The 15,651-nt window shown below is 40.2% G+C and overlaps 1 protein-coding gene across 2 annotated transcripts in view; it reads left to right on the top strand.

The window, feature by feature from the left end:
- Positions 1-15,651, top strand: part of oprl1 (opiate receptor-like 1) — a 65,905-nt gene that overhangs the window by 31,787 nt on the left and 18,467 nt on the right. The window contains exons 1-4 of one of the 2 annotated variants that reach the window (XM_041054723.1): positions 8,574-8,592; positions 14,225-14,319; positions 15,165-15,347; positions 15,643-15,651. The exon at positions 15,643-15,651 is cut by the window's right edge and continues 82 nt beyond it. In XM_041054723.1, the coding sequence (XP_040910657.1) occupies positions 8,580-8,592; positions 14,225-14,319; positions 15,165-15,347; positions 15,643-15,651 (300 nt within the window). In that variant the 5' untranslated portion in view covers positions 8,574-8,579. Of the gene's footprint in view, positions 1-8,573; positions 8,593-14,224; positions 14,320-15,164; positions 15,348-15,642 lie in introns of those variants that run through there. The other variant, XM_041054715.1, reaches the window with a different exon arrangement.

Below are 15,651 nucleotides of genomic sequence, written 5' to 3'. Positions count from 1 at the left end.
GAAAAAGAGGAGATAATAGTGTCTGAGTGTAAAATGTAGAGCTGCAGCCAAACAAACACCATTTATTAGCAGATTGTGTTGTTTTTCTTAGGCTGAAATCCACTCAGATGTGTAGTAATGCCACTTTGAGAATCCTAAAATATGTGGGAACAAAATGTTAGATATAAATTATTTTTGTTCACAAAAAAAAAAAATGACCAGGAAAAATAGGAACGGTAGCATGATGGATGTAAGAACCACCTGTCACAGTGAGCACGAAAGAAGCCAGTGCAGAAGTTTCTTAAGCTGCAGTTCTTCTAATGGCCACTAGATGCTGGAATCAAGAAAAGTCAGTTGTGAAACCCCAAACAACTCATTTGAAAAAAAAAAAAAACATATAAAAAATATGGACAATTGTTTTTTCTTCAGTTAGCTCTGAATAGCTAAATGTGCCTTTATCATAATGTTCATTTTATTTTATTACTGTATCTTTACAAAGGTTGCTGTGCACAGCAGTGAGTTCTCAGTATCCAGTGATGCTGTTTTCTATATGGCCTGATTCATACTGATGCTTCTGTAACTTTCCAATCATAAAGTGTGGTACTAACAGTCCTTAAGAGTGAACATGAAGTGTTTACTGCTTTTTGAGGTTGTTGTAAAACTGTCTGAGTTTTGCTGAAGTCGAAAGGACATTTTATGAGACACAATATGTCTTCCCCCTCTCCCTCTCCTTCCATTTTCTTTCAAGGCATTAGCTGACAGCATCAGGGGAAATTACTTTCGGCAGCTGTTTTTCAAAAATGCACTTGAACAAAAGATATCTCTCCCACTGACAATTTATTATTTTTAACTGGTTGGGTGTTGATATTTGACGTGTGTGTTAAAGACAGAAATACATAGAAAGTTAGTGTTGAGGAGGGATGTTTGACCTGAAATTACCCCATGGATGATTACAGGAGATTGATTTTTGGATTTCTTTTTTTTTTTTGAATGGGCCACTTTTGTGAGGCTTAAAAAGCACATTCAAAGAACAAGCTTTGCTGCTGCTCTGAGGTCATACAAACACAATCACATGAGTGGAACATGCACCTAAAGAAATGCACAAATGTATGAAAACACCTTCCTCCCCTTTATTATTTGATGTGACATTTATTTTTCACATTTATGTGTCAGGGAGCTGCAGTTGTGGTCGGTCAGTTAATCAGCGTGTCAGTGGGGTATTAAACCCAGGAACAAGGTGAAGCTACGCTGACCTTCCTCTGTGGTCGACTCTCTTTTAGTACTGATATCTCATCTCAATGCAAGTATAATTCATAGAGTTGGTTCAGTGAGAAATAAAATACCGTGCACTGACAGTATAACATCATATCCATTCAATTTGGGCTCAGTTACACTGAACAACAGTCTCTGGCTTGTTTTCAGGCACTTTTTTGTTAGTAACCACAAAGTCGGATGTATCCCGAGTTTCCAATTTGTAATTATAACTTGAAAGTTGATAGAAATTCTGTTAGTTCGTATATCATGTATACGTCTGTTTGATTAAAGAGAGATCCATTTCCTGAACTTCTGAGCCTTTTACCTTAATATTATTTCAAACTGTGTTTCAAGAAGAGAAAAACAGCGCCGTTGTTACTTACAGTGTAGAATAACTGATTGTGGAGAGTTATGTCTCCATACTTTTCTTTCCCTTTTTCCAAGCATGACAGTGACAGCATGGCCTTTCTGTTCAAAACAAGGAGACAGCAGTAAAACGAAGAGACGTTCCTGGTTGACAAACGCCTGGAGCTTCCTGTAAAGAAAGGCTCTTATTAGAGCAGGAAGGGTAGTTTTAGCTAACAGAGGAGAATGTGAGGAAAGGACACTGCATAACTGTGAGAAGTGGTGAGAACAGTGTCTGTGATTTACTTCTTTTTATGTTCATATGATGAGAACAAAGTACAAGGGTGCCTTCAGATGCTGTCAGCTTGAATTTGCTCAAGAGACTCATCACTTTTGTCATGTGTTGTTTTCTTTTTATGTTGCTGACACAGAAAACTGTTTAATCATTACTTACAAAAAAAGGAAAAAAAAAAAGAAGTTTTCCAGCCACAGCATTTTCACTGAACAGTTGAGTGTGTTGAACTTGGGTCAAAAACATAAAACTTGTTCCAAAAACTTGAATTCCATTTCAAACCTGCAGATTTGCTTCGTTTAAGCATTTGAATGTAGCGGTAAATTGCGGCTGACTTTACATCAGTCATGAAAAGAGAAGCAATTAGGTTTAGTCAGGGTAATCAGTGGAACTGCAGGAGCTTTGGAGTGTAGGGTTTCATCTTATCTTCACAGGTAAGGATTAGAAAACATCAGATCAATGTGCAGTGATGAGGCGACTGCAATGCTCCTCTGATTAATACACAACACAAACATAAATGCGATATTTCTGCCATGTTTTGTTTTTGTTTGTCTCAGCTCTGACTGGTTTTCTTTTAATTTCATCATCTTGTTGTGGCCTCTTCTTCTGACACAGTTTCATATTCCACTACACAGTTTCTGCGACCAGCTGTTTTTCCTCAATCTTCTTCATTTCAACATTAACATAACAGCAGTGGATGTAAAGGTGCGTTCATTTGCTTTTTCTTTTGTCAAAACAAAACCTGGCTAATGAGTTAATACTGAAATCATTTGTCCATTAACTGATCAGCCAACTGACAAAAACCTTTTCAGGTTCAGGCTTAAGATTAAATCCTATGTAAGATTTGCCCACAGTTACGATGGGTTAGGCCATCGGTTTAGTTTGAATAACACAAAATATCCCATGCAGCAAAAGTGTCACACTGAATTCAATCTGTGATAATCCCCGATCCCTCCTGGTGTCAGTAGTTCATGGGGTTTGATGTCACTGTTGGCGTGTGAGCATCAGATGGGCTGAGCTCACTTAAATGCACTCTGAGTGAGGCTTATGTGTGTTTGTGTGTTTGTAGTGTTCACTCGTGTGCTCATCACAGATACTCGAGCCTCTTTTTCCCTGGACTGAATTTTGATTGGCTTAATGAAGTGGATTTTTGATTCTGTATCTGAGTAAAAAGCATGCGTTTGAAGTGTGTGTGTGTGTGTGTGTGTGTGTGTGTGTGTGTGTGTGTGTGTGTGTGTGTGTGTGTGTGTGTGTGTGTCAGTCTAACTCTTCATTAGCAGTGTAACCTGTGGGACTGCAGTGAGTGGGATGAATGAGATTGAACTGAGGGAGCTCTACACTCACTGAGCAACTTTACCTTATTAGCCATTAAAAAGGCATCTGAATGGTTTATAGCCAATTAGGCTCATTGGAATAAAGAGTGGAAGTTTAATGGACATCAGCATCTTTAGCTGAGTTTTCAAGGTTAACTGGGAAAATGGGGGAGAATGTCATTATGGAAATTATTAAAATACTCTGAATTAGATTGGTCCAGGCTAAAGCTTCTATTTATTTATTCTTTTATTTATTTAAGGTTCAACTATAAATATAAAGATTTTTATTTTATTTTATTTTATTTTATTTTGATGTTAACCAGAGATAATGAAGAAACATCCTGCATTTATTTAACATTTTTAAACTAAAAAATAGAAAACACTTTACTTTAACTCTCCTATTGATTAATAAATTGCAGTATTTGCCACTGATTAATCAAATATATGCATCAGAGTTCAGTGAGGATACAAAGCGCAGTAAACAAATGTGACTTTGTGATGAGAATTAATGGTTTTTGTGGGAAAGAAAGTAACTGTCTTCAAGCTGTTGTGGCTCGTGAGTCTTTGTTTGGATTTCTAAAGTGCTTTTAAGGTTCTACACGACCCACCTGGATCAGCACTTGTAAGTATTATGTCAGGAGTGAAAAGCTTTGAAGGCCTGAAGCGTCATCTGTCTGACATCCTCCTGTTCAGTATCACTTCAGTACCACTTGCTGTCGTGTTGAAGATGAAAAAAAATCGTTTTTTTCCTCGGGTCATTCCTCGCCTTTGATTTCAGTTCTTATTTCACTGTTTCTTCCTCTGGCACTTTTCTGGCATACTCTGCAGACTTACAGGAATATTTGTGGCTTTTATTTCCAGGGTTTAACAGTTTGTTCCCATCTTTACAAGTATGTGCCTGTAATACAGATAGGAGGGGAATTTAAAACAGGTTACTGCTGTGCGTGTTTTATGGCCTTCAGTCTGTAAAGTGTATGATACTCTTTTCATTTAGTGTGATGATCTGCTTAATGTCTGCTTCTTCTCGAGTTAGAGAAAACAACGACTTCTTGGAGAACTTAAGTATTCAGCAAAATGCCTGCTTGCTTTGTTTTTAGTCACAACAGATGAAACGATAGCTACCAGGAAATGAACGGGATGTCCCGACACGACGTAAATGTTATAGCACATGGATTTTGGTGACAGTTTGTACAAGACTGCTTTTGGCTCTCAAAGAGCAAAGGGCAGCCCTGTGGGCATTTACAAGCAAAGTCCCAAAGTATTTATGTTAAAAGCAACGCTGCAATCCTAATGATGCCAGCTCTCTGACATCAGCATACATATTCCCAGAATCCCTCTTGCTGTTCACTTGAATCCCTTTTCCACTAAGCAGAGATAATAGCACAGCCATTGGATTGCTTTCAGAGACACTTAAAGATTTTGAAAAACAGGGCTGATGTCACCAGAGGAGGGCCGTGATAACAACACTGGGCTGATACCTCTGCAGCAGCTGGCGGCCGTGAATTGGATTGTGCGATTTTCATCGAGAAAGGCTTACCTTGAAGAGCTCTCTCCTCTGAAGTCACACAGGGATATGAAAGGGCTTATACCGTAGCAGGATGCAGATAAATAGGTCTTTAAGAAACTGTGCCATTAAAGCACAGGGGGGGGCAGTGGATAAGACACAAAGAGACAAAATAGAAAGCAAAGGATCTTTTGTAAAAGCTGATGTTTATCCAGCAGATTGGGCACAATGGAAGGGTTCTGCTCTCTAATGATGCTGTCTGGGGAGACAGTGGCACCTTAAATGTATGGGGTTTGAAGTATAAAGGCACATAAGGTTGGTTGTTCCAATCATCTCAGAGAACGCGCCACAGTTCTTCGGTGGCTTCAGGCTGTCTCAGTGTCTTTTGTCTCTTCATGTAATTCCAGACGGACTCCATGGGGACGATGCCTTCTGATGCAGGACTCCTTGTTCTTCTTGTCACTGAAGATAGTTCTTGATTCCGGCTTTACGCTTGTGGTCGTTGCTGCAGATAGAATCTGGAATTGCATGATGGATAAGAATCTAAACATATAGACTGTGTAAACCTTTTGCACAGGATTGTACGAACATCAGAGAAAGCACCGCAAACCTTGGAAAACTGAGATATACTTCCAACTTGTCCCTCAGATTAAGGGACAAACTACGTTGTTTGCTTATTCCCTCTTGAATGCACCATTTTCTGTTCTAAGGCCACAATCTGCTGCTTACAGTACGGAGCACCTAAAAAAGAAGATGTATTAGATGTATTAGTAAACAAAGTGCATCATTTTTGAGACCCCTGCTCATCTCCAGTTTCTTACCAACAGTAAATGTTGGTTTCTTTCGACATAACCGCAATTGTTCTCTAACCTTAACCGTTCTTAACATTTACAGCCCTTTGTGTTGTCATCATTCTAAAAGCTTCTCTCTCCTCCTCTCTGATCACATTTAACTCATCTTAGTGTCATTCTGTGTGAAAGGTCAGATCTGCTTCATATGGTCTGCTTTGATGCTGGAACTTACAGCTGCACCAGAAACAAAAGAAGTGATGTTTTTATTCACGTGAAAAGCCTGAAAGTGTAAAATGAGTTTTACTTCAAATAACTGCCACTCAGACACTGACTGAGGCTGTGAAGGTCACGATAAACTCTTGTGTTTAGATCAATAAGCAGCTCAGCGGCAAAGGGTCGCAGACCTCTGAGGAGCTCTCAGGCCAGACGGCACAAAACACCTCTTTGACCCTGGAAACATTTTGTGCAGTGGGAGAAGAGGAGAGAAGCCTGAGGAGAGATTTTATCTTATTCAGAGACACACAGCCCGATGGGTGAGACAATATTCTTGTGCCTTTGGGGCTAAACACACCGAACTTTTTTTTTTTAATCAGTTGTAAGCAGGAGATTTTTGTGTCTTTTGTGTCTGGAACAATATCGCTAACACTCACCCACCTCCGTTTTAAAGGAATTTCAAGCTTCTCATTTGTAGCTCTTCTCTGCTCTTCTCTGTGCGCACAGGAGTCATGTGGCTGTGATGCAAATAGGACAAGGTCTTCTTCAGCTTCATGAACATCTTTTGAATTATTCAGGAGATGTGTCTATTGTTCCACATTGTGGTCGGTTATGGCCTGACTGCTCTTTATCTGTATTTAATGTAAAATATATTCATTCAGTGACCCTTCTCTGAATAACAGAAATGATACGATGCCTCCAAAAAACGTTCATCTTGTTTGCAGAATAGTTTCATTGTTTGTCTTCCCTCTTGGGCTTTTGTGGACATACTGTTTTGAATTTGTGTGTGTGTGTGTGTGTGTGTGTGTGTGTGTGTGTGTGTGTGTAAATGTGCAGTTTTCCCCTTGTTGTATTATTAAAGTAAAGCTCAACTGTTTGGCAAACACGTTTATTGGCTTTCTTGCAGAAAGTTGCAGAGCGTTGAAAGAAAGAAGGGAAGAGCCAGGCCGAGTGTTTCTGTTAATGTTAAGCTAAACTAATCAGCTCCAGGCTCAGAGGCTTTATATAATGCACAGATATGAGTAGTATCAATGTTTTAATCTCACTCTTGGTAGTTAGTAATAGCTGGAAAATAAATTTTCCAAAATGACAAATTATTTATTTTAGCCTACTTTCAGATCCTAAGATAAAAAAAAAAAAATGTGGGAGAGCGATGGCCTGTTGATGAAAGAAAATGACTGCCAGAGTCTTTCTGCTTCCCCTTTGTTATTAAATTCCAACCATGAGGAGGCAACAATAAGTAAAGTACACTATCAGAGCACCAACTGAATCTTAAATGAGGAATGAGCGGTGTTGCCTTGTGGGTATAAAGCAGGTAGAGGTGTCTGAATTCGCCGCAGGAGATGTGGCAGCTGTGGAACTGCTCTGGTTGTAAGCTGCAGAAAGGATCTGCTCATGTTGAGCTAAAGAGAAAACACAAAGAGTTGCAGTGTTTAGATCAGCAATTAGAGAATATTTGATAAACTGGGTTTTGGGTGTAATTTAAAAACACAAGTGAAGCATTTATTTCCATTAAAATGTCATGAATAATTACTTTTTTGTAATTTCATACTTTGTAGTAAGTTTACTAGGCTATCCACGTGTTCTGTCCCATCAGATGATACTTATTAGTTTTAATAGAGCTTGGTACGCACGCACACACACACTTACACTTCTGCCAGCGTGTGACAGCTCATTCAAGCCGACACAGTGCAGACCGGCAGCGTGTGAATAATTCAAAGTGATTATTAATATTTGAAACCGAACAGCTCGGAGGATGAAAGAGTCATCAGATAGACTCCTTTCATCCTCCTTCCTCCTCTCTCCATTAATGGAGAGAAGAAACACAAGAGAAGGAAAAGTCCTCCAGAGACACGCACGGAAAGAGACGAAGAACGGAAGGAGCAGAGTGTGACTGAGGGAGGTGAAGACAGAAATGAAATCAAAAAGACGTCACCTGCAAAGACATAATGTTATGGCTCAGTGTTACATCACATTACACTGTTCCAAAATCAGACTTTGTTTAAATTAACAGTGGTTTTGTAACCTAGACTGAGCAACACAATCTTAACTGAGCAATCATCTCACTGTCGACTAACCAGAGACAAACAGATCATAAGATGATAATTGTATGGTTGCTAATACCCAACTCCATAGATATTTGCTTAACATCAGAAGTGTGCGAAAGTTTGTCTGATTCAGCAAAACGGAGTCCACAGCCTCGTTAGCTCTCTCTGAGGTTGTGCTAAAGCACAGCTGTGCTTTGACCTTTGAGCTAAACATTGATATGCTAACATACTCACAATTACAGTGCTAACATATGATGCTAAGTGTTTATCATGTTTACTTTAGCTCCAGTATACTGGCTAATCTGGAGAAAGACACTGTGCTCTACATTGTTTTTCAGCAGCAACATGCTTCCATGAATGTCTCTGTGGGTGAAACTGCTGCTGTTGTTCTGCTCAGAGTGAGATAATACATGAACCACGTCAATCATCAGTCGGATATAAGAAAACAAACGTTATTATGTTCAGCAGTGCTGTTGTTATCCAGATATTCACAAGTCACCGACTGATCTGGAATTCAGATCAAGTCTGCTCGTGCGTGTGTGCATGTGTGTGTGTGTGCATGTGTGTGTGCAACTTAAGCGTGTTCTCAGTAATGACTGAAGTAATATTATAACACTGACTCATTTTAACCATAATTCGTTTTCGCCACTCGGCTTGTGATCCTTCTCCTCGTAGATGTGCGATTTTAATCTCCCTCATGAAAAATGGAATCACTGGAGGATGAATTGCAAAACATTGACCCTGTAGCCCTCAATTATACACCCTGCACCAGCAAATTCAGCATATTTCATTATCGACAGCAAATGTGTTTCCTGAGAGGTTCAGAGGGGTAATCCATTAATGGTGTTTATTAATTACTAGATCACAGTCCCATGCAAATAAAGGTGGAAGATGAAGAGGAAAAAATAAAGATGAACAGCAGGCGAGAAACATGCAGAGAGAAAGTAAACAGCGAGCTGTGGCTGACATGAAATATTAATACAGTGATCTAAGCAGTAAGAAAGAAAGAGGTACATGTGAGAATGTCAGAGTGATTTGACAGAGCTTTTGTTATTTTCATATCTTTGTTACTGTTTGTGAGTAGAGTTATAGATGTGATTTTGACTGAGAGCTGCAGGATAATAAGATTTGCGTCAGTCATAATGGAAACAGCTTGTCTGAGCAGAGCGTTCCCCTCTTTGGTTCAGTTTGTTCGGCTGGATCGTGTTGTTTGTCTCAAGTGACACAACAGAAGAACACGATTTGCCTGAAAAATGTGATTTCTGGTCACCCTTGTTATAGGTGCAACAGTAAAGTTTCACAGAAGTGTAGGAAATGAGCCAGAACAACACGGATCTGATGAAGTCTGGACTAATGCTCGTATCGAGCTGTTTCCTCGGTTTTCAGGTGATGGAGCAGTGTGTGTGTAGTGTGTGTGATGTGTGTAGTTCAGAAAAGTTGTCTTTGTCGCTCCTGTTCAGAAACGACAGAGAAGAACATTTCCAGGTGTGATCACACCTTGACGTCGTCGCTGGTCTCAGAAAATCAAAATAGGTGGATCAGCTTCTTCATTTGTTGAATATTCGTTTTGCACAATTCCTGTTCACCTGCGAGTGGTAAACAATACCATGTGCCTATTTTATTTTATTTTATGTTACCTTCCAGTATAACTACAGGAAACAGCTATAAACACTTTTCAATATCCACATGGTTTTTCAAGAACAACTCAGCCCTCAGGCCTCTAAACACTTTATAATGGTGACGGACAGACGGCAGTCGTAGTTAAATACTGAAAAAGTAAGCATACCCTTGTTTGTGCTTCAAGTCTGGTTTGAATTTTACCTTTATTAAACCAAGACCACAGTTTTCCCTGATCAGTGATTTGATTTTACAAAACAAAACCATTAAATCATTAATTATATTATAATATGTAATGATAGCAAAGATGTTTCCTCATTACACTGATGGAAAATTGAGGGTGGTGGACTGACATGTAGAAAATCTGACTCCAGGTCCAGTCACAATCCAGTGATTTTTCCCAAAACTTCAAGCAGTTTTTGAGTTGTCTGAGCTTCACCACAGTTTATTGGTTTTGGAGAGTCTTCTGAATTTTGCGCTTTGCTATGGGGATGGGAACTGCAGTCATATGCTGGTATTAGCTTGCAGATTGAATTTTGTTCGGAGGATTATATCAGCCTAAGTGTTTATTGAACAAGAGATTGAAGAAGACAGAAGAAGTCAAAAGAGAATGAGAGAGCGAGAGAGCGGAGGAATCGGCTGGCACGAGGGAGAGAACGGAGCGAGTGAGGCATGAAGCAGTAAACCCTCTTTAATGTAATGGCTAAATATTTCATGCTTATTTTGGAGATTGTGGAGAATTTCCTGAGTGCAGACAGACAGTGAATGCTAACAGTACTGAGTCTGAAGGATCAGTGGGTTTCAGCTGCATTTCAGGAATGTGAGTAATATGCACTAAGGGAGAGGAAACATTAGGACTGTGTGCTGAGCCTGCAGTTTGATCCAGAGGAAAGCTTTGATTCCGTGTTGGTACAGTGGTGAATCCCTGCTGAGGATGAATTTGACAGCGCTGAAGTGATTAGTGAATTAATTGATGGTTGATTGATGAAAGAAAATAGATTGAAATTGGTTTAAATATGTGTTTTTAAAAAAATAGGTTTACTTTTTTGTTTTTTTTAAACAATACTTACATGCACATCTGTACATTGATGGAGTTGGTTCTTTCTAATGTAATTCCAATGTAAGAGACAGGCCTCGTTCCAGATTTAACTAGTTACTATAAGAAAAAACTAATAATTAACTCTAGGTCCACTTACTAGTTTCTTCCAGGGCCTTCACTCTCACCTCATGGTCTTCCTCATCCAGTGGAGTTTGCTGAGTCGTGCAGTTTCACGCTCCGCTGATGGCTGTTTGCTCGTGTTGCCAAGAAAACGTCACTGTTGATCACATTTGATCAAGCGAAAACTTCACAGCCCTGATGAATTAGCTTATCTTTGTGGTCTTGACAGCTGGAGTTACTGATTTATGACCAAAGATCTTTTTTTTCCTGAATAATAAATCACAAATATTTCATTTTCTAGAGAAACACAAGATTTGAAAGTACTTTTTTCCATCTGTTTTTTTTTCTGGCAGATTGTCCTGATCTGACCAGTTTATTTTAAAAATAAAGATGAGACATGAGACATATTCTGATCAAAGTGTCATTTACTCGACACCGTACATCACTTTGCTTCTTCCTCTCTGCATCTGTGTTTTTCCTCGTCTTTGTGATGTGGCCTGTCTGTAGAAACACCTTCATCATCCCGTGCACGAATGAGTCATTTGTTTCTCTTTATATCTGAACGCTTGTGTTTCTTACTTCTTGTGCTTTTTCATTATGTATGTAAAGTAAGCAAGATGTTCCTGTATCAGCAAAGCAACAACTCCTTGCGTGCTATTTCGGCTCTGTCTCTGCCTGAAAGTTGCCGTCTTTGAAACTAAATCAGAAAAGGCAAATATGCATATGCAGTACACTTCTTATACATCTCTGCTATGGGAATGTCTCTGTTAAAATGAATCTACACACTGTAAGTTAGCGCCTGTATCTGCTCTTTGCTCCGGGCTTGCCTCTCTGTCCTTTCTTTTCTCTTGCTGTCCTCTTTATTTTTCTCTTCTCTCTGCTGCTGCTGCTGCCAGGGGCCTTGAACTTATAATTATAATGCAATTATACTTTCACTGAATGACAGAGAGAGAGAAAGAAAGGAAGGGCCAAAGAGAAAATGAGAAGAGGGAGCAGGGCTGAATATCGGGAGACGTTCTGAATAGAGATAGAGAGCAAACGAGAGATTGTTTTTGGGCCAGAGAGACAGAAGGCCAGAAGACAAGAGAGACCCAGAGAGACATACGGAGAGAAGACAAGATGTTCTGGAGGACAGAGAAAGACAGACAGAGGGTTTGGCTGGGTCGACTTGTTGTCTGATGTAAAGAGGGGAGGATAGCTGCACAGGCATGAAATATTCTCTCTGAAGACTCCCGGCCTGCCTACAAGACTGCAGTATGCAGAGAGAGGGAGGGGAGGACTGTAAGAGAGGGGGGGGGGGAGAGAGAGAGAGAGGTGGAGGAGGACAGGAAGGCAGAGAAAGAGGGAAGAAGGTCTGGAGGAAATGAAGAAAGCTACAGCTGAGATAGAGAAGGGAATAAAGAAGAAATGCAATGAGGTGGAGGGAGGGAAAGAGGGAAGTAGGTTGAAGAGAAGAGTTGTAGTGAGAGGGAAGAGTGGAATGGAGTCAAGCCCCAGTTAGTAAAGGTTTATTGAAAGCAGCATCAAAGACCGTCTCTGCTTGCAACTGCAAAATAGAACTCAGACAACAGAAGGAACATAACACTCTGAAGGTGATTAAATATTCACTCAGATAAATGACCTACTGTACTCTGCCTATTAAAGCTTCCACGTGATCCTTTGGATTGATTTTACAGTAAATCTGACTCGCATGTTTACTCACAAAAAAAATACAGATTAGTAATTATCTCATTAAATATTATGAAAAACATGTTTTTGGTTTCACAGTTCAGAAGAAATTCCTGTAAAATGTCCTAAAAGTGTTGAAAACATCTTAAATTCTGCTTCGTAAAACCTGCAGATGTAACGTAGACTGAGGCAGGAAGGATGAGAGAAGTCAGACAGAGCTGAGGGTGTGGAGACGGATAACAAGTGAAGAGGAGGAAAGACAGAACTAAAAAGCAGAGGAAGGTAATGAGAGGGTGAAAGGATAAAAGACTGAAAGACACAGATGTTGAGATGCAAAGGAATGGATGAGTGAGAGACCTAAAAAAAAAGAGAGAGAGAGAGAGAGGGGTGTGTTGAGTACTGTGAATGTCATCTAAAATTGGAGATGGGGGAAAAGAGGACATGGGGGGGAGAAAGAAAGAAGGGGATGTGTTGAGGAAAAAAAAAGGGAGAGTGTAAAAGAGCTCGAGGCCAAACTGAATGAAGGGGGAGAGGGGGAGAGGGGGGAGACAGAAACATTTGACTGCAATGCGTTTTTTTTTTTTGTAAAGTTTTATCCAGTGCAGCTGAAGCAGAAAAGCCATGAGATTCTTCTCAAGCCAAGGAGGCAAAAACCAGCAGAGGACACAGAGGACACACCCGACACACACTCAGATAATTAGAGACTAATTCATGTCTTGATGAACTTGATTGTTGATTTTATTTGTATTTACTTATTTATTTATTTATTCGATTGTTATGACCTCAGACAGCCTGCCATCAACCAAAGCGGTCAATAATATATGTATCAAACAGAGCCTGAAAGTAAACACGTTTATTTATTTGTGATAAGTGGTTCTGACCCAAAAACATCAAAGTATAAAGTATCGACCACAACAAACAAACAAAAAATAAATTAATTAAATAAATAAAGCACGCCCTTAGACCCGGAGTGCTTCCTCCAGTTTAACAGAGAACTGAGAACCAAGCCTCAGAAACAGGAGAACCAAACAAAGCAGCAAACCACAAGGTCACGTCAGGCTGCTGCTGATCCCAGATATGGGCTGACCACGACCACGTCACCTCAGGGGAAAGGACTCAGCAAGAGGGGGCACATAACACCTCCAGCTTTCTCTGCAGTGTCAAAATCAGTTCAAAATGTCAACCCAGCACAGATGATATCTGATAATCTTTTAGGCCATGAAATTTGCTGGGAACATTCCTGCTCCCCAGAGGACGAACTCTTTGGATTTTAACGATCACTGACAGGGCTCTAAGAAAAGCTTTTTCATTGCTCCACAAGTTTAGTGTTCAGATGAGCAGCGAATGTTGTTGCCTTTACCAGAGAAAAAGAGCACGTCCTGTTATTGTTAGCAGGTAACAATGCAAATAAAAGAGAACAGGAAGAAGAGGAAGAGTCTGTGAAGCTGATGAAAACAAATCAAACAAAAGAATATAAATATATTTTAGAAGATAGGAAACAGAGGGGATACGCAGTCTGTTTGGTTCTGTGTTTGTTCTCAGGCACCATTGAAGGCTCATTAGATTTTGTATTGAAAATTTGCATGAAAGTATTAAATACTGAATTATTGGAATATTATAAACGTACATAACATACAATACAGACTTGAAACAAAGACACAGTGAGATGAGGACCACAGGCTCCACTCTTAGCATTGCCAGTCTGTGTGGTTTGATTCCCACTGTCACCACCGATGTTAACAATGTCCTCACTCCTGCCTCTGCAAGGTGCTGTGGATAAAAGCGTCCACCAAATCTCATTATGAGCAGCAATTTTAGCAGCAGCTCCTCACAAAGACACTCCGTGCATTTTAATAGTATGATGCACCTGCAGCCACACACAGTGTCTCTGTTTGTTATTATGCAGACCAGATTAAATCCTGAACTGGCTGCAGACACTTGTTTAAGGTGTTAACCGTGTGTGTGACCTACAGTGAAATGAATTTCCTGTCTCAGGTTTTCTCATTTCACTGAACTCGTGTGTCTCTCTTTGCTTCTTCTCTCCTCAGATACACCAAGATGAAAACGGCCACTAACATCTACATCTTTAACCTGGCCCTGGCTGACTCTTTGTTCCTGGCTACTTTACCTTTCCAGGTAGGACTTTATCAGCCACCTACAACAGAATGGTTTTCATGTCCAGACTGACCTCCCAGGAAGAATGACAGCGTCAGTCATTTAAGTTAAAGTGATGATAATGGGATTATAATGGAAGTAAAGAAAGAAGTCAGGTGATGTTATTACAAGGCGGCAAAGTCTGTGTAGGGTGGAGGTCAGGGTGGATGGAAGAACCTGCCTAACTGACTCTAACACAGTGTCTAACACATCTGTCCATTTCCTGTTTCTAACAGCGAGTAAATGTTGATTTTTTTTGTGACCATGGCAACGATGCTTAACTACCTTTACAGATGTGGTCATTTTAAAGCCAAATGTTTTACTGCTTTACCGGCAACAGTGCAGTACAGCAACAGGTGAAGCTCCAGCTTTGCACAGTCCGACTGGTGGTGGAGGGAAGCATTAAGTACCAGAGCAGTTGACGTGGATCGAACCAAAGTCGTAGCTTTTATTGTGTGCACCCTGTAATAACCATATTTGTATGATTTGTTGTGGAAATGGCGTTGCACTTCACTCCATCACTGATTTAAATCGTGCACACTAACATAAACATGTGATTTATATGAAGACATTATCATCTTTTGAGTGATTTATTGCTTTGTACTTCATCATGCAACACCAGTGTCTTGTGGATTGTCTGGTAATATATCTTTATTAGTCACTGGTTGGTTGTGAGGTGTTAACGGTTCTGTGCTCCACTGCACTGATTTGTTTCCACTTCAGTGAATAATTAAGTGTCCAAAGTCATTTTTCAGCGGTGATGGAGCTCTCTGTTCTGCCTCCAGCTGTAGTTCTGTGTTCACCCTTTGATTTCTGGATGTTTCCAGGGCACTGACGTGTTCCTGGGCTTCTGGCCATTCGGGAACGCTCTGTGCAAGGCGGTGGTGTCGATCGACTACTACAACATGTTCACCAGCACCTTCACCCTGACAGTGATGAGTATGGACAGATACGTGGCCGTCTGCCACCCTGTCAAAGCCCTGGACATGAGGACCCCTCACAAGGCCAAGGTAAAAGCGTTTCATTTCAAAGTGAGACACTCACCTTTTCAAAACCTTCACACCTCCTTTATTCTCCCTGAAACAACCACTGACATCAGATCAGATGTCAACACTCACTTCAGCTCATTTCAGACATTGTTGTCATGAGTTGGTTCAGGTTACGAATCCTTTAAACTGACTGAAAAGAAACTGAGATGGGAATTGTTTTTAATGCTGGTCCAAATGTAAACTCAGATGTGATGGTGTCTGTAAGTTACTGGAAAACATGTAGATGTCATTCAGCATCATATTATCATGTCCTCAGGTGGTGAAC

The sequence above is a fragment of the Toxotes jaculatrix genome, chromosome 2, assembly GCF_017976425.1.
Source record: "Toxotes jaculatrix isolate fToxJac2 chromosome 2, fToxJac2.pri, whole genome shotgun sequence".
In the NCBI taxonomy this organism is placed as follows: domain Eukaryota; kingdom Metazoa; phylum Chordata; class Actinopteri; family Toxotidae; genus Toxotes; species Toxotes jaculatrix.
The sequence above is the reverse complement of the archived record's forward strand: the minus strand, read 5'-3'. Positions and strand labels throughout refer to the sequence as shown.